The sequence below is a fragment of the Typopeltis vanoorti genome, chromosome 16 (assembly GCF_054136105.1).
Source record: "Typopeltis vanoorti isolate ZY-2024b chromosome 16, IOZ_Tvanoo_1.0, whole genome shotgun sequence".
Taxonomy (NCBI): domain Eukaryota; kingdom Metazoa; phylum Arthropoda; class Arachnida; order Uropygi; family Thelyphonidae; genus Typopeltis; species Typopeltis vanoorti.
Window position 1 is genome coordinate 43,099,391 of NC_143564.1, and position 24,839 is coordinate 43,124,229.

Below are 24,839 nucleotides of genomic sequence, written 5' to 3' on the forward strand. Positions count from 1 at the left end.
TCTGGCCTGCACTTTATACCGTTCATGTGCCTGCTGGTCATCTGTTTCTTTAAATTCACTCCACAGTTGTTTCTTTTTTTGCAGCTCAAGCTTAATGGTGTTATTCATCCATTTAACCCCTACTTGTTTTACTATTCAAACCCTAGGTATACAATCAGCCATAACCTCCTGTAAATGTTCTTTGACCACTTCCCATGCTCTATCAACATCCAGCCCTTGCAGTTGTACATGCCATGGCACTGATCCAAGCAATCTCCTAAGCTTGTCATATTTGCCAGTACTATAATTCCACATATACCCTGTCTTAATTGAAAATTCCACACCTTTAGCCACCTCGCACCTTATGATCACTCTCACCAATAGGTGGCAACATGGTCATATTCATTACAGTCAAATTCTCAGATGCTATTACCAGGTCAAGCACTCGCAAACCCCTAGTATATTCAATTACATGCTGTCTCAGATAGTTATCCCTTAATAATAATAAAATCCATTTCCTTCCTCACATGTGCCCTCTCCTCTTTCCAATTAATGTTACCACACATCCACGAATTCCACACCACACTGTCTGCATAACCTGCGCATAATGTCATTTGCGATTATGGCCCTGCTTCTAAACTCCTCTCTGTCATACTGCGGCAACAGACTCACCATTCTAACTCTGTCACTCTTTTCTTTTGCTACCTTTAACAATACTTTCAAGTCCTCTCTCATAAAAAATTTATCTTCTTTCAATTCATTCGTACCCGCCAGAACTATCAATTCCTTCACCCTATGTTTTTGCGCTCTAGTTCAGTTCTGTATATACAAAGCCTTTTGGTCGGAAATACCTGAGTTCAATTCCAATCCATGATGTGAAGAACCTTTATCTTGTCTCTTTTAACTAAAGGTGAGTTACCTGGTCTCTTATGGAGATAGAGGGTTTTTTCACCTGGAAACTTGAGTTTTCCATCCCTCAGAACAGGCAAACCAGCTCATGAACACACACACACGGATCTATTGTCATAAAATACATATAATAAATTTAGTTTAATCCTTTATCCAAGTGTAAGCAAACAAAGTTTGCACCTGAAGTATCTTCAGGACTGAGGCAACTCGTGGTAAAGGTGGACCAAGCTCTCATCACTCCTAGTCTTAGCATCTCCCATAATGCAAAGCACATCTCCTTGCAGACATGTATAATGCTGTGCATTAAGGGAAGGGCCACTACTCAGACCAGTTTTGACCTTTATTAAGGTCTCGTCAGTGGGAACCAGACCCAGAAGTGGTGATACTAAGTCCTTATAAGGACTGGCTTAAAGTAGCGAAGCAAGAATGCTTTTCATCTTCCCCGTTATCTGTAGAGGACAATGTAGGGATAAGGTGTTATTGAGCTATTAAAGCCCTGATCATGGCAAGAGGGTGGTAACAGCAATAGCCAAGCCTCAGTTAGAACTTCATTGGCTACAGCATTGCCATCCATTACCCTCCAAGGGTATTGATCACCGCATCTCACGGTCGATCCTTCTTCCGTTCTATTTTGGTGATACTAAGGCAGAAGCAATGGAGGTCATGTTTACTTATACAGGTTGCCAAAAGGTGTACCACCTTATTATTAAATTACTCTGGATTTAGAGAAAGATGTTGGAAGTTTATTTTCCACTTGGTTAGACTATAATAAATTTAGTTTAATCCTTTATCCAAGTGTAAGCAAACAAAGTTTGCCACCTTTAATGGTCCACCTTTAATGGTCCACCTTTAATACGAGTTGCCTCAGTCCTGAAGAAACTTCAGGCACAAACGTTGTTTGCTTACACTTGGATAAAGGATTAAACTAAATTTATTATAGTCTAACCAAGCGGAAAATAAACTTCCAACATAAAATACATACTTAATCCCTCACTAGGAGGGCTCAACCAGGCCTAAGAGATGGGGGAAACCCCATACAAATAAATAAAAAAGAGCTTCCTATTTTTTTTTTTTTTTTTCATAAAATATAATTTATTTAATACTGACTTTTGCATGGATCATCTACCATCTTTTGCAACTATTCTGTCATTTTCAACAAAGTCTTCATCATTCTCTGTATATACTTTTGCCATTGCTGGATACGACACTGTATGCTGACTCCATAAAAGTCTTTACTCTATTAGAGCTCTTCAAAAATAGCTAGATTCAGATCCTCATCTTATGGAAATTGTCTTTGGAGTGCCTCCTCCAGGCAGCTAAACAGGTGGTAGTTTGAGGATACCTGATTCAAACAATGAGCAGGATGGCCAAAGTTCATTCCAGCTAAATGTTGTAATTGTATTATTTGTCTGCATACTTGTGTGGGGTTGGATGTTGTCATGGAGAAAGAGGACCTCATTCATGTTTCTGGTAGGCTAAATTTTACAGATGCATTTGTTCAATGTCTGCAACATCTTCATGTACCATTGATCACAGTGCCTCTCTAATAAAAAATCCACAAGTAGACTCCATCTTTGTTCTAGAACATAATTGCAATGATTTTGCTCATGGATGGCTGTCTTTTGAATGTCTTCTAGCATGGTGAATTGAGATGCCATTCTATTGAATGCCTCTTCAATTCAGGGTTGTAATGGTGAACCCATGTTTGATCACCTCTGATGATGTGGGATAGGAAGGCCTCCCCATTATTGTTCTTATAGTACTGAAGAAGTTCCATATAAATGACCCAGAATTTTCAGGACCCATTGTGCACAAACTTTGTTGTAGCCAAGGTAGTTAATTATGATTATCGCTTCTGGTTTTCCAATGCTAACTGCATTACATAATTCATTACAACTGGACTAATTGCAACAGGACTGTCTCGTTGTAATTAGTTTCAACGAGACAGTCTTTCTTGATCACTGCATCAATGCTATAATGTGTGCAACTCTTGTTATCCATCACCAGCCATAACATACCAACAGTGAGGTGGGTGAGACACTAGCCTTGGATGCATAGCATGACAGAGTACAGAAAAATAAACTTTATAATTTTTATTATTATATTAAAAAATGATAAAAGGGAAAAGGTAAATAAATGTACACCTACCATACAGCTCTGTAAAGTATGTATTACATTATCTCATGGCAGCCATTGTGGGGGATCACAGATATTATTTGTATCACTTATTTTGTTTTGCATGCAAGCAGTGATGATTAATTATGTTAATTGGCTATGTGCATATCTTTTTGTGTTTTGTAACTGAAATATACATTTCTGACATCATTAATTTTCTTCTTATTTATGCATCTGTTTTCATTTTTTCTGAAAAATAACTGCTATTAAATTATAGTTAGGTGGTGGTGGTGGGATCCAGTTTTCTGTTCTTACTTCATGCATAAAAAGAGCCAGTTGCATTTCATGTTATGATTGATGTCACCGGTTGGGTGCTTTAAGGCTAGTCTCTCACCTCGGTTTCATTACTCTTAAATTGTCTGACCTAACATCTAACTGCACTCAATATCAACAGTATCGTCTCTATACACATTTTTCAGGCAGTTATAAACTTCCATCATACTCGCTTTTGCATCATAGAATTCAGTCACTGCTCTATGCTTTGTATATACATCTCTAACAGCACCCATTTTGAACTACATGTGTCAGCATTCATGTACTTGTTGCTGTGGAAAAGGAGATAATGGTACTGGAATATACTTAAAGTATACATTTTTGGTCGTTTTCATAATAGAAATACAATTTTATTAATACAGACCAGTATTTTACAATAAACATTTATTAAAACCTACCAGTTGCGTGATAATGAATAAGAACAATAAGCCATCTCTGTCACGCGAAACATGTAACCATAGATACTAGTTTGTTTTACAACGTTTTTTATGTTCCTTTTAATCTGCATTTACTTTCATATCTCCGTAATGCCTTGAAAAAGCCAGACAGTTTGCTGGCGAAACTGGTAGGTTTTAATAAATGTTTATTGTAAAATACTGGTCTGTATTAATAAAATTGTATTTCTGGTACTGGAATATGTCAAAAATGTGTGCAGTTTAAGCAGATTGAGGAAGAGGTATTGATTGAGAGTGGGAATTCAAATGAGCAGGTAGTGACAGTGAGAAAGAATGCAGGCATGAATAGAGCTGTTCAATTGCATAATGGAATAACAGTTCGGGAGAGATGAACAAGTGTGAGAAAGCAGGTATGGTAGTGACAAAAAGAAAAATTTTTTAAATAAAATACTGAAAATCTCAGCACAGTTGTAGAAATTTCAAGGCTACAATAGGTACTTCACAATACTAAATGGAATTGGACTGGAGAGATCAAAAAAGTTCTTAGTAAGAAGCAGGAAAGGAAACAGGCCAAAGGAAAGTATGAAGATACAGAAATGGGTGAAATGGATAAGTTGATTTATGGTCATTTCATGATTATTGGTGTGATAGAAGAATGAACAATGACAGTGTTTTCCAGATGAAAGTGCATAACATCACTGTGGTCACAAGCAAGCAGGTAGATCAATTGGAAGAAATGATTGTACCAAATAAAATTATTTGAAAGGAGATAAGTATAGTATAAAAGAAGATATGAAACAGTTGTTGAATGATCCGAGAAAAGAAGAGCAAAGAATCAAGATTGCGATTTTGACATACGTGAACTGAGACAGACAGCTGATTGAAAATGATTCAGTGTACAAACTGTGTAAGAGAGAGAGAGATGGTGAGCATTATGTTGATGTATGGGATGATTGTGATGGTTGAAAGGATTTGTACTTGCAGGATGAATTGAACTTAAATGGATTTGAAGTTAGGTGCTTGTAGAGATTGTTGTTTGGTGAAAGAGAATGTATATAGTAATGAAGACTAGCTGTAGTCGTGAAATGTATATTAAGGTGAGAGGAGCTAAATTGTGAATGTGGAGAGAGAGAGAGAAAATGGTAGGTTGATAGGGATAACCTCAGGCATTGGTGGACTGGTTTTACCATACAAGAAAATTCATGACTACAATAGTGGAATAGAGAATTTGGCTGAGGAATCAACTCAGACTTATTATTTGAATTGGTCAGGAAAAACTGTTAGCCAGATTGGTTAGCAATCATGCACATGTTTACTAATGCCTGAAGCGTTAAAAAAAAGGTGATGAGTGTTTGGTATTAGTAAATAGAAAGGGCACAAAAGATATTGCCATTAATGAGACCTGGTTGACAGGAGGGGTAAACCTTAATGGGTGCAGTTTATTCAAGGAAGACTGGCAGAATAAGAAATGACTAGGAGTACTGTCACAGTACTGAATTGAATCCATCAAGAGTAGTGATTAGGAATGGTTGTTACTATCACCACGATTCCTTCTCTTGTTTCCAATCCTACTCATATACAGGCAATGAGTTTGAGGCTGTTTGGTGTAAGAAAGAGATTAACAAGACAAGAATACCTTTCCAGTTGGATGCTCCTGTTGACATCTGAAGAGGACTGTGAACTGCAGACAGAGCAAAATCTTATGAATATAAGGAGAATTATCATTAGGGAAGATTTCAGCTATGTGATATAGATTGGAGAGAGAGGCAGAAGCATGAAGGAGGGAAAGAGAATTTATAGAGTTAACGAGGAGAACAGGTGCCAGAATATTTGATCAAGGTATAGTAGTTCCATGAAAATTCATCAAAAACAGTTCACTGGCTTCTCAATAGATCCTTTTATGTTTACAGATCGCCTACCCACACTGGGAGATACATACATCACCTATCACACCACTACCCCTCCCAGCAGTACGATGTTAAAATCTTAACTAATAGAGCTAGAACCATCTGCTCAGATCATGCTAGACTTTCACCTGAATTTAAATCGCATTTTGAAACATTTTTAGCCAATGGCTTCCCCCTTCACATAATCAACAAAGCTCTCCACCCATTCTCCAAACACAGAAAACATGTTCATCTGTGCTACAGCCATTTTGAGTTGGAAAACAATGCCATTTTGAGTTGGAAAACAATACAATACAGATCACTGGATCCAATGGGGGGGGGGACCTCAAACTCCCCTCTTATACAGAAAGAGATACAAATCAGAGAGAGAGAGAGAGAGAACATGTTCTCCTGTAATTCATCAAAGTACTACTCTCCAAAGCTAAGCAAATTTGGTTGCTTCACATTTGCCAAAAAATCTGGGATACTATCATTGTGAGACCTTCAGCAGGATTCCACCACTGCATCCATAGAGGGAAGCAATCAGTACTGTAGAGCTGGCCTTTTGAAATGAGTCTGTGTTTGCCTTCCTGTTGGAATGCCTGTGTGCATGTGCTTGAAATTTCTTTATGCCCATAATAGATGCTTTTGGTGACCAAGGAAAAATATTGGCTTATAATCTAATTAGCTAATTAAATTTAGTTAATTAATTATTATTTTTAGATATCTGTTTTCTCCATTAAACATTGAAATTAGTGATAATGTCTGCATGGTTAGCCTAGTGGCTTTGCACTTCGCAACCATATGCCTGGGGAAGGAGTGTCCTAGGTTCGATTCCCGTCAATGACATGAGGAAATCAAGGATCTTCCTCAGCCATAACCAAGTTAGCTGGTCTTGTGCGTGAACAGCAGTGTTTTTCCACCAGTTTATCTGGTGTTTTTCATCCCACAAAGCAGGCAAACTGGTCAGAGGACACACATGGATTATAGTCAGGAATACTGACCTAGCCATAGTCTGATTTGTCAGCCTATGCCGGTTCCGGAGCCCAGATAAAATTTGGGGGGGGACTAGATGGTACCGTGAACTCCCAAATAAAGGGGGAACGCTGTATCATCACACAGAATTTATTTATTATTAGTGATAATCAACGTCTACACAAGCCACACCAATCCATATTGTTAAGAAGAGGTTTAGGGTGTTGCCAGGAATGGTGAGAGGCGTCTGGTATTCTGATGGATAGTTGGACTATCTATCCACCACAGATCACAGAAATGACTGCCATATTATTATTATGTGGATAATAATAATAATAATGGACTCCTTGGAGGTGCCACTAAATAATAATTATAATTATAATTTAACTTGATAGTATGAATTTATCTAACTGGATTTGTATTTCTCAGATATAAATTACAAAGATGTGTGTGTGTGTGTAGTCATTATTTTGATAAACCCCACATTTTAAACAGTTGTAGAAAACTGTTTTGCTGAGTTTTATAGTGTATTATAATTGCCATAAAGTGTATATATATATATATATATATATATATATAGTTATATTATTTTTAGGGAAAAAATAATTAACTATGCAGAGTTACTTCATCAGAATTCCAAGAATGCATCCATGGAAATGACTGCTACTACACTGAGTAGCGGAAGTGGATATGATAGTGATAACATAACTGATAGTGGAGGATATCGAAGTAGCTCAAGTTGTAAAGAAGATAAAGACTGCCTTGTTACTACTTGCGACCTTCTTTGCTATGCTTTTCAGTGTGCTCGAGGAATGGAGTATCTGGCATCTAGAAAGGTATCCATGCTATACTTGTTTATTAAAAATTCTCTTAAATTTGAATTTAAATTTAAAGATACTTTTAAAAAATCCTCTATACAGATAATGGTTAAAAATGATACAAATCTGAAGTCTGCAAAAGATTAGTTATAAATAATTGTTTTTGAGGACACTGTCAAAATACTATAGTGATCATAAAAGTTTTGATGGTCATTTGCATCATCTCAACTGAGATGATGATGAATTATATAAAAATTATATATAACATCAATTAAAACCATAAACATTTAAAGAATAATATTATCAATGTTTCTCAATAATTTAAGATTTAGCCAGAAATAAATTTCAAACAATCTACATTTACCTTAAATACATAGTTGAAAAATCAGGTTAAATTAAGTTTTAAATAAGTGAATAGATTAGCATCTTGATACATTATCCAAATAAATAATAAATATAAATAATTATAAAAGTGATCTATTTAGATACCCTTTTTCTGAGCTATATATATATATATATATTATAGTGATATAGGAAATTTAACAGAAAATAATTGTAATTTTTTATGTTCAATTTTAATTATTTATACTTTTAGTTCTTCAATTTTAAATTTCATTATTTAAGGCACTTAAATTGGCTCTAAATTTTGGGGGCCACCAGCTATAGTGCCCCACTTCATGTGCTTGTGCATAAGTAAAGATGAGGCATTGTGTGGTGATCGTGTGTGTGTGTGTGTGTGTGTGTGGTTGGAGGATTAATTGATAGAGGAGTTGGTGAGATGTGTATAGTAGAGTAGAGTGTCCTCCTGTGCTGAGTCCTTAGAGGTGTCGCATAATAATAATAATAATAATAATAATATCCTCATGAAGTTCAAGAATGAACTCATAGAATCAGTTATTAAAAACAGAATAAGGAATCTCATATATGGGTTAGCAGGGATTTTCCTCCTAAAGACTCAGGTTTATCATCCTGCAAAACAGGCAATCAGCCAGAGAACACACAATTAAGAGACAATACAGTGTATTTTTTTATTTAATGTGACTGCCATCCTCAAGAGGTTTTTCTAAGCCGGCAGTACATTTATACTATTAGGCTAAAGATTTTTTCTATTTTATATTAATTTGTATTAATTTTATGAATTTTTTGGTATTTTTTAAATTTATTTTTCCATATCTGGAAACCAAACATGGAACAGGGTCATGATCCCACACCAGGCAGTGAAATTCATCTCCCACCTAAAGACAATCCCCCACTTCAGGATTTGAATCTACAGGGTGTTGGTTGGAGATGGATACACTGACCACTTCAGTTGATTAATATATGAAGCACATAGATACAGAAAAGTTTATTCCTGAGGTATATAAAAACATATTTCAATCTGAAGCTTAAAAAGATCGTCATCAGTTTAAAAATCAGTTGAGAAAGGTAGAATAATAGATTTCAATAAACAACAATAGACAAGTGAGATCCATGCACTAGAGTAGTATAGTACAGATAATATAAAGTTCACAATCATGGTGAATGTCTTTCCAGATGGCACATGTATTATTATTATTATTCAGGCCTCCATGGAGTCAAAAGACTCATCGCTGGAGGTCCTTTCTAAGAAACACAAAGTCTATCAAGACGCATCGTGGGAGGTCCTCCTATTAAACACAGTCTATCATACCACTCTTTAAACTGATTGACCGTTCTTGCTCTCACCACTCTATCAGACAATGCATTCCATGGTTCAACTGTCCTCCATGCAAAGAAACCACTCCTCACCATTTTGCTCACAGTTTCCTTTTGTAACTTTCAGGGTTGGCCCCTTGTCATCACTCCTTCACACTGTTCAACCAAGCGAAAGAACTCCGCAGTGTCAACTCTGTAACCACCTTTCAACAGTTTAAAAGTCTCAATCATATCATCTCTCCTTCTTCTATCCACCAAACACTGGAGTCCACATTCCCTCAGCCGATCCTCATAACTAACATTGTACAGTCCTGAAACCATCTTCGTTATCCACATTTGTACCCTTTCCATAGTTAATTCATCATCTTCAAATCCTGGGGACCAAATCTGAGAACAATAGTCTAAGTGTGGTCTGATCACAGTCTTATACAATGGAATGATAACTCTTTAATCTCTGAAGGTCAGTGTCCTTCTCATTATTGCAGCAATCCTCTGTGTTACATTCACCACCTTTGCAATATGTCCCCCTAAATTTCAAGTTTCTATCAATTATCAACTCCAGATCTCTTGTCTCCCCTACTTCCTCCAGTATACCTCCTCCCATGGAGTATGCAGCATCCCATCAATGTGCCCCAAATCTCAAGACCATTTTGCTGGATTAAACCGAAACCCCATTCATTTGCCCATCTCTCTAGCTTATTCAAATCCTCTTGCAGGGCTACTACATGTGCACTATTACTAATAACCCTTCCCAGCTTCGCAGCATCTGCAAACAACTGAATATCCCCCTGCAATCCACTGAAAATGTCATTGATATTAAGGTTAAACAATATAGGGCCCAGTACTGAGCCCTGTGGGACCCGACCCTCTGCCTCCTTGAAACTGCCCCACCATACACAACTCTGATACCTATCAGACAGCCAATCCTGAATCTAGTTGACCAATCTGACATACAGATCCATGTGCTGCAACTTAAATATCAGCTTATCATGTGGCACCCTGTCAAATGCCTTCTCTAAGTCCAAGAAAATGGCAGTATATGCCTTTCCCTCATCTTCTGCTCTTGTAACTTTATTATAAAAGGCTAGCATATTGCTAAAACAAGAGTGTCCTTTCAAAAATCCTTGTTGACTCTCACAGATAACATTTCCCACATCTGCCCAATGCTGTATATGGTCCCTCACTAATTTCTTCAAGATCTTAACAACTACCGATGACAAACAAACTGACCTATACCTATAATTATACACTTCCAGTCTGCTACTGCCCTTATGCAATGGCACTATCTTACCTTCCTTCCATTTCATGGGCATCTTTCCTGCAGCCAGACTTTCATTGAAAAGCCAGGTCAAAGGCACTGTCAGTTCCTTAGCACATTCTCTCAAAACTCATGGTGAAATACCATCCAGTCCCACAGCTTTACTGACATCCAACGTACTTAGTATTTGGAACACACTCTCCTCCTGCACCTCTAAACCTCGAACCTGCCCTATCTGACTCCTCCAGGATGAAATACTCCAATAAAGTGTTCATTGAACAATTCCACTATTTCCTCTACATCTGTCACTCTGTTCCCATTTTTATCCCACAATGTCATTCTTCCACAATCATTTCTCCTCCTATTGGCCACATAGCTAAAAAATTCCCTAGGATTTTCTTTGGATCTTAGGGCCAATCTCTTCTCATATTCCAGTTTTGCCTTCCTTACCATACTAGTCACTCTCCTAGCCTGTGTCTTATATTCTTCATGCATCTGCTCTTCATCTGTGTCCTTATATCTCTTCCATAGCCTCTTTTTCACATGCAATTCCCATTTAGTATTGTTTGTCATCCACTTTACACCTAATTGTGTCCTCTTCTTCACTTGTGGAATACAGCTTACTATTGCTGCTAACAAATATTCCTTCACAATTTCCCAAGCACTAATGATATCCCGGTCTTCCATTTCTTTCCTCCATGAAACTTCCCCAAGTTGATATCTAAGACTATTATAATCACCTGCCTTATAATTGTACATACATTCCTGTCTCTTTGATACTCCTGCATGTCTATCCATCTTCCAAGTCAAAACCACGTGGCACTCTCTCCAACTGGTGGGAGAGATGTCATCTCAGTTATTATCAACTCTTCTGATACTATGACCAAATCGAAAACTCTTGAACCTCATGTTCCCTCTATTACATGTTGTCTAAGACATTTGTCCCTCAAGAATTCTAGAAATTCCATTCCCTTATTGCTACATGCAACTTCCTCTCCCCAATTTATACTGCTGTAGTTAAAATCTCCCATAACAATCATTCCTCTTGTTATGGGAGACTTCTCAACTGTCTAAACATCTTCTGGTCCCCACCCTCTGTGCTCCTTGGTCTGTAGCAATACCCCACTAAATATCCTGTCTTTCCCACCTCTGCCTCATGCTATATGCTTTCAAAATCATTAGTATCACTTCCTTCCAAAACCTCCACTCTTAGAGGACATAAGTTATCACTTATCATAAGCAGTACTCCACCACCATGCTTTCCCTTCCTATCCTGCCAAAAAATGCTGTATCCAGCTACTTCTATTCCTGTTGTTATATCCTCTTCTGTCAACCACGTCTCAGTGATCCCAATAATCTTTGGCCAGGCTGATGCTATCATCGTCACCAATTCCTCTCCTTTATTCCGGATACTCCTAGCATTGATATAAAGCATAAAAATCCATTGTTTCCATACCCAGCATTATCCTCCCTCTAGACTCCGCTGGTATTGTATCAAGATAATGCACCATGCCATATTCCCAGTATTGCTTGAGTGTCATTTTCTTAGCATGACAACAACTTACAAGTGTTACCATGCATGCCAAATATGCTTGATTTGAATCCCATAGAACACCTTTGGGATTACATGAATCGAGAGATCTAGTGTTAGAGTTCCTCAACCCCCTGAACAGACATATCTAAAGAAGCAATCCTGATTATGTGGTAGCGTATACCTCCTGCAGTAGTCAAAGGTCTTAAAGAGAGTGTATGCTATTTTACTGCTTAGCAAGAGGTAGCCTCTGAAATATTACAATGGTGGTTGTAATATTTTGACTGAAAAGCATATGTTAAATGCAGGTTGCAAGCTTGATCTGTAATCATTACAATTCAAAGAAAATGACATTGAAATTATGTTTAAAAAATTCAACATATTCCTTATTCTCCAGGAAGAGGTTATTTATAAAACAATAATCTGTTCTAGGAAAACAAAGGCTCAGAAGAGCTAAATGTTTAAAATAAAATACCTTAGGAATTTTGCAAATAATTCTGGTTTCCATAAGCAGGCTGTCAGATAGTACATGGGACCGAAAACCTGTTGGTAACACTTTGAGAGGCTTCGTGATCAACTGGAACTAATCCTGCTGCTGCTTACTTTGCCAAGTTGTGCCCAGAAGTAGCCAAAGTATAGAAGTTTGCAGGAAGAAGTATGGAAGCGAGCACTGCCTAAAGCAACACTCGGAATGGAGTCTGGGCACTACTAGTGTAACACTGGTGACCTCTAGTCCTTCACCTCTTCTCTATAAATTTTATTTTTATTTTACCCACTGTCATGATATAAAGTATAAAAACTTTTAGTCACCACAGTGATTCTAGGGGAAAAAACTTCCATAAAAACTGCCAAAAATCTCTAAAAATGTACAGAAAAACAAACAAACCAAAAAGTATATACCCCCCCCCTCAAAAAAAAAAAAAAAAAATCCAACAAAATGTCAGAATTACATGTAATTAAAAAAACTCCAGATTAACTAACATTCGATGTTTAAATATTAATATCAATGATGTCACCGCTATCCACAGACATCTAAACCTAATGTGTTATTCAACTAAAACCACAACTAGCAATCTGTGACATCATCACAAACTTTCCTTATTACATCTTCTGTGATGCCTTTCACAAGGACAGGATTGGTGGATTTGTCAGGTCTAATATCCCAAGTCAAAAGTTATCAAACCTGGAATCCCCTTCATATAATCTTCTTTGACTCAATATTTCTTTACCACACTTTGTTGCCTTCATTTGCTGCCTCTTCCATTCTCCTGTTTTGACTTTATACTGACTTATTTGACCATTTTTTAGTAGAAAGGCTTATACATTGGCTATTAATCACTGTACTGTACTTTACAACATATATATTGAATCTTATTTGTAATAACTAATTAATACTGCTAATATTTTGGCAAAGACAATACTGTTACATCATCACAAAGACATATATTAGCAAAGACAATACAATACTGTGTGGTATGTGTATGTAGGCACTAACACTGGGTAAATGAAGCTGAAACAAGGCAACCAGAGTAGAACTTGAAAAAATGGTCTTGGTTGTTAAGCTGAACATCTGAGGATGAGTGCATCCCAAATTTGGGGCAGTTTCATACAACCAAATTTGTTTGCGAAGTTTCTTAAGGCAAATTTCTGGAATTGTCTCTCATTGTATTTGCTTCAATGGAGTAGGGTGGCCTTCTTGTAGCAAATTCTATGGTTGGGTGGTATGTGTATGTAGCAACCACTATAGTGACCCAGGTCAGCAAGTCCTGGGTCGCTATAGTGGTCGAACCATATTTAATCTCTATGTTCAGCAATTTGGATGTTGGCTTTCTTACCTGTTTGGCTGTACCTAGGACAGTTTACAACTGCAAGGAATCTGGTAGACACTTGGCAAATCTACAGAGTGTGGCTGATCTTTGGTAAAGTGGATAAGGGATGCCAATATCTTATATGATCTATAAGTGGTTGTAAGATTGTACTTTTTTTTTTTAGGTTTTTTTTTTGTTTCTTTTTCAGAGGTGCCATGGATATATGGAACGTTGATAAATTTTTTGCATTCTCTGTTCTGGAGGAAGAGGATGTGATTATGGTGTTTAATATTTTTTGAATCTGTGGGGAATGTACCCATTGTGTAAGAAAGTGTCAAGAATGTGGTCAAGCTCAGTGACTAGAGCACTGTTATCACAACTGATTAATTTTACCCTATTATATAAGATTTTTCTGATCCCATATTGTCAGAAGGATTGGTATGACTGTTACTGAATATATCTACCAGTGTGTGTGTGTAGGGGGGGGGGTCTGTAAATAGAGAATATCAGGGATCCATCAGGCTGTGGGTAATTAAAGCATCTAGGAAGGGCAGACTGTTACACGGAGACTCTGCGATTACGCTCCCTGGGATGGCACTGGCAACATGCCTTCATCCATAAAAAACTAAGCTCACTTTAAAACCAGTATAAAAAACATCACACTCCAACACACTGACATAATATTCAGTGTGTTAGAGTGTGAAGTTTATTTCTTTTACTTCTCAGTTCCCAAATATTTCATTTAAACATGTTTTAGAGATTATCCAAGCTGTATTTCCTACCAGTATCTCAGTCCTCTTTTAGTTCACCATGAATTCAGTACAATTTTTGCATCAGTATGTTCAGCTTGAAGAATTGAATATTGATATACTCTGAATTTATTTTAGCATTATTTTAGCATTATTTTAGCATTATTATATTATAAAATTTATTTTAGCATTTAAGAAATGGGAGTGTTGCAGAAGCCTGCTTGCTACTACTGCACCCTCTGTTGCAGAGGGCACAGTGATAATGATAATAATAATAGTATTGGAGAAAGCTGTTATCAGTAAATTTCTGCTCTATTTCAAAATAAATCTGTGAACTAATAAATACCAGTGGCATTCTTCTGCTGTTGATGATTAGGTGATTTTCTTGATTATGTCCCAGCTTTCAAGTTGGTGACTCAGGCCAGCATCCTGACTAGTGATATATATATATACACCGTATATGTTGGCGTATAAGACGACTCTCAAATACTACAGAAAACCCCTCGAAATTATGGGTCATCTTATACGGCGAGTATAAAAAGGGAAACTTAATTTCTTGGATGAACATTTAGGTAGTTACAATACATCGTTATATAAGAAAATAGGCAGTGTTTATAAACAAATCAGATTAATTTTTTGTTACACAAATTTATTTAAAATATTACAATAGATATAAGTCTTAAAAAGCAAATAATAGTTATTCACCTCAATTTTCATGTTAATTTCTTCATCATCATCATCATCATCATCTGTTGAAAATAGTTCTTCAGATTCATTGTTTAAATGATCATCATATGCATCCCAGTTCGAATCCGGTGAATCGATTTCATTTTCATCGTCATCAGTGTCCCACGACAGATCATCTTCCATACTATCCATAAGATTAGAAATACCACACTTTTTAAATGATTTTATTACAGTCTCTACTTTTACATGCTTTGATCACAAATTGCACAACATATCAAGTGATGCAGTGTGCATAGATCCACTGTTTATAAATGATTTTTCACCAGTCAGCATCCAATTATTCCAATCTTCTCGCATTCGATCTTTAAATTGTTTGTTCAAGCAGACATCTAGTAGTTTCAGTATAGAAGTTAAACCACCTGGTATAACAATTTTTGTGTTATTTTTTTCTAGAAGACTTTTAGTATTCTCAGTTAAATGACTACAAAACATATCTCTCTCTCTCATACTAATAGATTGCATTTCTTCGTTATACCACCTGGTCGCATGTTCCACACATTATTTATCCATCATTTCACACCATTTTTGTCCATCCATCCTTTTTCATGAAAATGTACAAAAACACCTGAAGGAAATTTTATCTTAGGTTTAGTTTTATGTTTGAAGATGATCATTGGTTTTAATTTGGTTCCATCAGCCAAACATGACAACACAACCGTAATCCTTGTTTTTTCATGACCTGTACTTCGAACTAGCACACTCTTACTACCTTTAGACTCCATTGTTTTATTGCTTATCATATCAAAGCTCATAGGAGTTGCATCCATATTTCCAATAATTAACAATAGAAATTTATGTTCTTGTTTCAACTGAATAATAAATTTATGGAAACTGGTAAGTTTGTGGCCAAGATCTACTGGTAGTTTTTGAGCAATTTTCATTTTTTGTCATATTACCAGATTTTGTCTGTTCATAAAATGATTAAACCATCCTGAAGTAGCTTGAAATTCTATACTTTCATCTGGATTCAATCTTGACCATTTTAGTGCATATGCTCTAATCATATTTCTTGTAACAAGATAACTATTCTGCCTTTGTTCGAATACCCATTCTGCATACCCAATTGCGGCCATCAGGTGATCCCCATTCTCATCGCACATTTTTTCTTTGGCAGTTTTTTTAAAATATCTTCTTTCTTCCTCCATTCTTTTACCATCTTCTCGGTTATGTCAAACTTTCTTGTAGCAGCACAGATATTAGTTTGCTTTGCCATTCCAATTACCCTTATTTTAAATCGAGCTTCTACGTTCTTCGTTTTGTTGCTGGTTCCATGATTTTAAATGATAACAATTTCAATAATCCTAAAATTTAAAAAAAATGAAAAATTAATAATTAATTAAAATTGGGGATAATCACTTGTAATTAAGGTAATTCACATAAATACTAAATTTTATGCTATGCAAAAAAATAACAGATATGCATAGATATAAAAATAACGGATATAATAACAATACCTAATGTTGCATTAATATAAGAAAGAAGAAATTGGGGGGAGGGGTTGTCTTATACAATTGGCATAAGCTTAAAACCTAAAAATAGCCTAAAATTTAGGCCTTGTCTCATATGCTGGCATATATACGACATATTTTTTAAAAGAATTCAATGAGATAAACTGAGAGAAAAGAAAAAAAAAAGGTTTAATAGTATCACACAACTAGTTTCGGCTTTTTACAGCCTTCTTCAGGTGTTTTTATATAAAAGAAAAGAAAAAACATTAAACATTGAAGATAAAAACCGTAAACAGCACAGGAAAGTCACTATACATATTTAACATGAAAGCATTGTGGTTAACGTATTCAAAGCTGTTCCTTAATTTTTTTGTTTAATTTGAGTCTCGGGTCTGGGTTAGTCCCGAGCGGGTGGAAAGAGGGGAAAATAGTTCCACTGCATAAAGGTGGTTCCAAGACTGCTGTTGTAAATTACCGACCGATTAGCATATCAGGAATCATTGTCAAGGTCTTAGAGAAATTAGTCAAGAAAAGAATACAGGATTGGATAGATGAAAATGGGATATTGTATGGGGGACAACATGGTTTTGTGAAGGGTAGATCATGCCTCAGTAACTTGCTCACGTTTTATAACACAGTGACGGCTGAACTGGATAGGGGTAATGGGTTTACGGTGATACTACTGGACCTTGCCAAGGCCTTTGATAGGATACCACATGGAACCCTAATCAGTAAACTGGAGCAGATGGGTATAGATATAGGGTTGGTGAGATGGATAGGAGGGTGGTTGAAGGAGAGATATCAAAGAGTGGTTTATTCAGGAGTGGAGTCTAAAAGACGTCTTGTGACTAGTGGAGTGCCACAGGGCTCTGTTCTTGGACCACTGCTTTTCAATTTGTTCATCAATGATATTGGAAAGGATCTGAGAGGAAGTGTTCACTTGTTTGCTGATGATGCAAAGTTGGGTAGAGCAATTGTGAGTGCACAGGATGTCAAAATTTTACAGGATGATTTGGATAGTTTGGAGGACTGGGCTAGGAAAAATGGATGTCAATTTAATGTGGCAATGCACTTTGGGGTGAAAAGAATAGCAGCAGTATATCGCATTGGTGGAACCATACTCCAGGAGATTGATGAGGCCAGGGATTTGGGAGTGTTGGTGGATAGGGAGTTGAAGTTTAGGGGGAACATTGCAAAAGTAACTAAAACAGCTCACCAAATCACTTGGCTTCTGAAAAATACTTTAACATGCAGAGACGAACAAGTTGTTGTTCCTCTGTATCGAGCCTTGATAAGACCCCATCTGGACTTCTGTGCCCAGTTATGGGCACCAGGGTTTCTTCGTGATGGGGAGGAAGTGGAGAGGGTCCAGAGACGAGTGACCAAGATGATAGCAGGTCTGTGGAATGAACCTTATGAGAATAGGTTGAAGATTTGTGGGTTGCAGAAATTGGACGATAGGCGAAGGAGGGGTGATATGATTGAGACATTCAAATTACTGAAGGGTTTTTATAAGATTGATCCAGAAGATATTTTTGAAAATATGACTGGTGGTGGGAGGACCATGCATGGAAGCTGGGCAAGAGCATGGTTGACAAGGGTGTTAGAGCTAGGTTCTTTACTTGGAGAGTGGTAAATGAGTGGAATAAGCTTCCAGAGTCTGTTGTGGGTGCTACGACCGTGAATGAGTTCAAGACAAGGTATGATAGATACTGTGTGAATGTTGAATAGTTGTTCTTGACATGATGTTAGGGCCTCCCTCGATGAGTCTGTCGACTCCTTGGAGTTTCCCGGAACAATAATAATAATAATAATAATAATAATAATAATAATAAATTAATGGTAACATTGTTGGGTGAGTGCGTGCGTATAGCATCTCATGAGTGCCAGTATTTGATCACAGCAGAGGAAAGTCACTATACATATTTAACGTGAAAGCGTTGTGGTTAACGTATTCAAAGCTGTTCCTTAATGGTCACATTGTTGGGTGAATGTGTGTGTGTGTGTATAGCATCTCATGAGCGCCAGTATTTGATCACAGCAGAATGACAGTCTGGGAGGTTGTAGCTTAAATTATTATTTAAATGTACAGGGTTGAGGATGATTTCTCTACATTCTACAATTTTTCTCTCCAATTCATCATGGCAACGGAAAATGTTGTTAGGTCTATCCCAAAGGATTGTATGACTATGGTTTTCATCATCAGAATCGGCCAAAAAAAAGGACATGGCTGGATAATGCACTGGCACGTGTTCTCTTGTAAGCGATACTCCTGTGCTCCTCCATATGCAATTCAATAAACTTTTCCTTCTGGCCAAAGTAAGGAATGTCACAGTCACACCGTATCTTATACACATCAGAATATTTTAGATTGTGATGGCTTGGCTTTGGACGGCTCACTAGAGAGCAGATCTTAGGAAGTGGAGTAAATAAAGTTCTAATGTTATATTTTTTGAGAACCTTGGCTAATTTTTGGAAAACTGAGCTTATGTATGGTATAGATATATTGCCTTTAACATTATTCATTTCTTCAGTATGGCGACAAGGAGGATTAAAAAGGAATTTTTTAGTAATTTTTTTGAGAATAACCATTCAGTCTGAAAGTAGATCTAAGAAAATTGATTTCTTTACGAAGTTCATCTGGGTCATGAAGAAGAGAGCGAGCTCTATGTCCCAAAGTAGAAATAATTCCAAGTTTCTGAGGAGGGAAATGATGGGACTGATTATGGAGATATCTTTTTGAAGGCATTGATTCACCAACATACAACCTTTCAAAACATCTCGCAATATACCTCAAATGTTTTTCCGGCAAGTCTTCGTCTTTTATTAATAACTCTGCGGATTTTGTATCATACATTAAGGATATTACTGTTAAAGAAAATGAAATCATAGCTAGCTTTGACATAGTATCCTTGTTCACAAATGTTCCTACAGACAAAGTCTTGACACTACTCAAAGATAAATTATCCAAAAAAATGTTAACTTTACTCATTGCATCAAGTTTGGATACTTTACATTTCAGGACACCATCTACAAGCAAAATCATGGTCTAGCAATGGGTAATCCTTTATCTCCTTTACTTGCCAACATTTATCTGGAAGATTTTGAAGTCAAAGCTATCTCTTCTTATTCCTTAACACCTAGAATTTAGAAACGATATGTGGAAGACATTTTCCTCATTTGGAGCCATGGATGTGATTCTCTCCTGGATTTCCTTGAACATCTCAATAGTCAACACCCGAATATCCAATTCATGGCTGAGTTTGAAACTAATGGTTCCCTGCCTTTCCTGGACGTGAAACTGACCCGTTCTTCTGATAAACTTAAAATTTCAATGTACAGAAAACCTACACACACCAACAGATATTTCCATAGTCAGTCCCATCATTTCTCTCCTCAGAAACTTGGAATTATTTCTACTTTGGGACATAGAGCTCACGCTCTTCTTCATGACCCAGATGAACTTTGTAAAGAAATCAATTTTCTTAGATCTACTTTCAGACTGAATGGTTATTCTCAAAAAATTACTAAAAAATTCCTTTTTAATCCTCCTAGTCACCATACTGAAGAAATGAATAATGTTAAAGGCAATATATCTATACCATACATAAGCTCAGTTTCCCCAAAATTAGCCAAGGTTCTCAAAAAATATAACATTAGAACTTTATTTACTCCACTTCCTAAGATCCGCTCTCTAGTGAGCCGTCCAAAGCCAAGCCATCACAATCTAAAATATTCTGATGTGTATAAGATATGGTGTGACTGTGACATTCCTTACTTTGGCCAGACGGATAAGTCCATTGAATTGCGTATGGAGGAGCACAGGACGGACATCGCTTACAAGAGAACACGTGCCAGTGCTTTATCCAGCCATGTCATTTTTTCGGCCGATTCTTATGATGAAAACCATAGTCATACAATCCTTTGGGATAGATCTAACAACATTTTCTGTTGCCATGACAAATTGGAGAGAAAAATTGTAGAATGTAGAGAAATCATCCTCAACCCTGTACATTTAAATAATAATTTAAGCTACAACCTTCCAAACTGTCATTCTGCCGTGATCAAATACTGGCGCTCATGAGATGCTATACTCACGCACTCACCCAACAATATGAACAACAAAGGAACAGCTTTGAATACGTTAACTACAACGTTTTCACGTTAAATATGTATAGTGACTTTCCTGTGCTGTTTACAGTTTTTATCTTCAATGTTTAATGTTTTTTCTTTTCTTTTATATAAAAACACCTGAAGAAGGCTGTAAAAAAGCCGAAACTAGTCGTGTGATACTATTAAACCTTTTTCCTTTTCTCTTGGTTTATATCATTCAATTCTTTTAAAAAATATGTTTAACAACCGAGTAAATGAACCTCCATGCATATATGGTATATATATATATATATATATATATATATATGTGTGTGTGTGTGTGTGTGTGTCAACTGGAAATCTAACAGAATTTTTCAAAAGCCCTGAATATGTATGACTAACAGATTAGCCTGAATAGAGTGTTCTGTTTGATACTTTGCCATGGTGTGGTTGAGACATTCTACATTTAAAATGGTCACTACAGCACTGATGCAAAATGAATTATTGTAAGGACACAATCTCTCATTTAAGCAAGAAAGCATTTGTTGGTTTGAACTGATAGCATACAAAGAAGATTTATGTAGTTGTCAGAACTGAAGAACTTTGAATATTTTTACTCATACTTTTTATTTGTCTATATGCTTATTTTCATTAAAGCTTTCTGTCTCTTTAATAAAAGTGTCCTCAAGAATGCAAGAAACACATTGCTGAACACATAGTAAGGTATAAATTAATCATTAAACAGTGCTAATTTAACTAAATTTTTTGTTGTTGTTATATACAGATACGTCAGATTCAAAATGCATTCATTTTGAATTTCTATATTTCTAGCTGATTCATCGTGATCTGGCTGCAAGAAATGTGCTGCTCGCTGATAGGAACATTGTAAAAATCTGTGATTTTGGTTTGGCTAAGGATTGTTACAAATATGCTAATTATGTAAAGAAAGAAGATGTATGTGTTTTATTGATTTACATTATTTTTTATCTAACTTACAAGTTTGCATTAAATATTCATTTGTTTTAAGATATATTGATTAATTATTATTATTGCTGTTGTTGTTGTTATTATTATTTTATGGAATCTCCATGGATTCGGGACTCTCATCATGGGAGATCCAAACTAATTATTATATACGCAAACCTATCATTAAACTCATTCACTGTCAGGGAACTCACAACTAATTCTTGCAACCAATTCATTCAACACTCTCCATGCAGAACATCTAGCCTGCACATCCTTACTAACCACACTTTTACATAACTTCTACAGATGACTCCATAGTTTTCTGACTATTTATCATATAATGAAAATTTTCCTTTGCATTAACCTGTTCATCTACTTCAATTCTGATATGTATCTCTGTTACATCAGAAACTGCAAAATCTCCAGCTGGATGATCCTTGCAAAATGATCATTCAACAACTCAACCATTTCTTTTGCTTCTGTCACCTTCCTATATCATGAGCATTGTTTAAAGTCATCCTACTATATAGTCATTTTTCTCTCTTATTGTGACATAACAAAAAAAAAAAAAAAAAAAAACTCTTTCAGATTTACTTTGGCCTCTATAGCTAATTTTCTCATGTAGTGTGATTTAGCCTTTCTTACCATACTATTCATTCTTCTTGCTTGCACTTTGTACTATTCATAAATATGCTGATCATCTTTTCTTTATATTCATTCCACAATGTTTTCTTTTTATTTTTCAGCTCTTGCTTAATATCAGTACTCATCCACTTAATGCCCACTTGGTTTTATCTTCCTGACTTTAGATATGCAATCTGATACTGCTTCTCTAAAACAATCCCTGACCACTTTATAGGCGGTACTGACACTCTTTCCTTGTAACTTCTCAAGCCATTGCATTGCTACAAGATGCCTCCTAAGTCTGTCATTATTACCATCTTTATAGTTCAAAATAAACCGTTTCTTGAGAGAGAATTTCACATGTTTAGTAACTTCCCAGAACAAGACTGCATGGTTGCTCTCTCCAATTGGATGCAGAGCATCTACTTTGATTATGGACATATCTTCTCATGCCATTGCCAGATCCAGCACTCTCAATTCCATGGTCCCTTCTATAGCATGTTGCTTCTGGTAGTTATCCCTTAGCAACTGTATAAATTCCATTTCCATCGTGTCATGCCATGACCCCTTTTCTCTCTCCAAACTATGTCCTCCATAGTTGAAGTATTCAGTAATAATTTAGCAAATTTTTGAATGAAGTATTTGAATTAAATGCAACATGTGAATCAGGATATTTTTATATATGTATAGTTTTATTCATAATGTATAGTATTATTTTTATTTATTCATTTGTTGTTGTTCAATTACTACAACTGTCAAACTTTCAGAGATTCCAAAGACTCCTCTTGGCAGGTACACTAAACTATAACTGTGCTTATCGCACCTCTTCTGCTTAAAGGCAAAACTGGAATATGGATCTTCTACATGGATAATGGTTTTCTGACTTCAATTACACAGACCTTAAACTATGAATTCTATCCATTCTGATATACTGCATCTGTTAAAAATATTTTGTGTTAAAAAACAGGAGTTGAGAAAGTAGAATATTGGCCACAGTTTCAAATTTATTATTATTAGATATATGGAATGAATTACCATTTTGAGATAAATAACTTTAATAACATTAAAATTATCTTTTGTATTTTGACCTTTATGTACAGGTTATCTTCAGAAAGGTATTATTATTATTAAATAAGACCTCATGGAGTCAAAGACTCATCTGGGAGGTCCTTTTATCACACACATCTCATCATACCGTGTCTTAAACACACTCAAACTCCCTGCAGACACCACACTCTCAGGCAAGGCATTCCAATCATTCACAACTCTGCACGAAAAAACCTACCTCTCACTCCCTTACTCACACCCTCTTTATACAGTTTCCAGGGATGACCTCTGGTTCTCCCCTGATCTCTCTCTCTATTCTCTGTAGAACTTCTCTACCATCGATCTTATAACAACCCCTTACCAACTTTGTAGGTCTCTATCATATCTCCCCTCTTCCTTTTCTCCACTAGACTCTGCAAATTACATCTTCTCAATCTTTCCTCATACTCAACATTCCAGAGGTCAGAAACTACCTTAGTCAGTCGCCTTTGGACCCTTTCCAACATCTCTTCATCCTTCTGAAAACCCGGTGACCAAATCTGGGCACAATGGTCCATGTGTGGCCTAATCAAAGCCTTATACAATGGAACAAGAATCTCCCTTCTTCTACTCGTCAGTGTCCTCTGCATCATTCCCAAAAGTCTTTGTGTTGTCTTCACAATTTTGGTGATGTGTCCCCTAAATTTTAGATCCTTATCCACTATCACCCCCAGATCTCTTATTTCCTCTACTTCCAACAATATATTCTCACCAAGCATAAATTCTGCATCCCATCTTTGTTTTCCAAATTTTAAAACCTTACATTTTGCAACATTGAACTCACATTCCCATTTGCTTGCCCAATCACTCAATTTATTCAAGACTTCTTGCAAGGCCACAACATCTTCACTACTTTTTATGGTTCGTCCCAACTTTGCATCATCTGCAAACAACTGAATATCTCCATCCAAATCTTCACCGATATCATTAATATACAAGTTAAATAGTAATGGCCCTAAAACAAACCCCTGAGGCACTCCACTAGTGACTTTCCTTTTCCTGGATATCGCACCCCCATACACAACTTGTTCATACCTATCAGATTACCAGTCTCCAATCGAATGCACTAATCTAATATCCAACCCCATCTGCTCTAGTTTGACTGTCAACTTATCACGAGGTTACATTATCAAAAGCTTTTGCAAAATCCAAGTATATTACTGTGTATCCTTCTCCTCTGTCCAAGGAAGCAGTCACTTTATTGTAATAAGTAAATAGATTACTAAAACATGACCTCCCTTTAGCAAATCCATACTGTCCATCAAAGATTATACCATTGCTGTCAACCCAACTCTGGATCCTAGTTCTCACAAGCTTCTCCAACAACTTAACCACAACACCTGACACAGAGATAGGCCTATAGTTTGATGCTTGAGTTCGATCACCTTCTTTAAGAAGTGGCACAATCTTGCCTTCCTTCCACTCTTTAGGAACTTGACCAAGTGC

General features: G+C 36.4%; 1 protein-coding gene across 2 annotated transcripts in view; it reads left to right on the forward strand.

Annotated features, from left to right (window-relative positions):
- The window catches only part of LOC150097975 (vascular endothelial growth factor receptor 1-like), a 354,137-nt gene that overhangs the window by 271,716 nt on the left and 57,582 nt on the right, over positions 1-24,839 (forward strand). For both annotated transcript variants that reach the window (XR_016549608.1, XM_090406574.1), the window contains exons 17-18: positions 7,188-7,428; positions 21,549-21,671. Coding sequence is in view for 1 of the 2 variants with exons in the window: in XM_090406574.1 (XP_090262700.1) it covers positions 7,188-7,428; positions 21,549-21,671 (364 nt within the window). In the remaining variant the exon portion in view is untranslated. The remainder of the gene's footprint in view (positions 1-7,187; positions 7,429-21,548; positions 21,672-24,839) is intronic.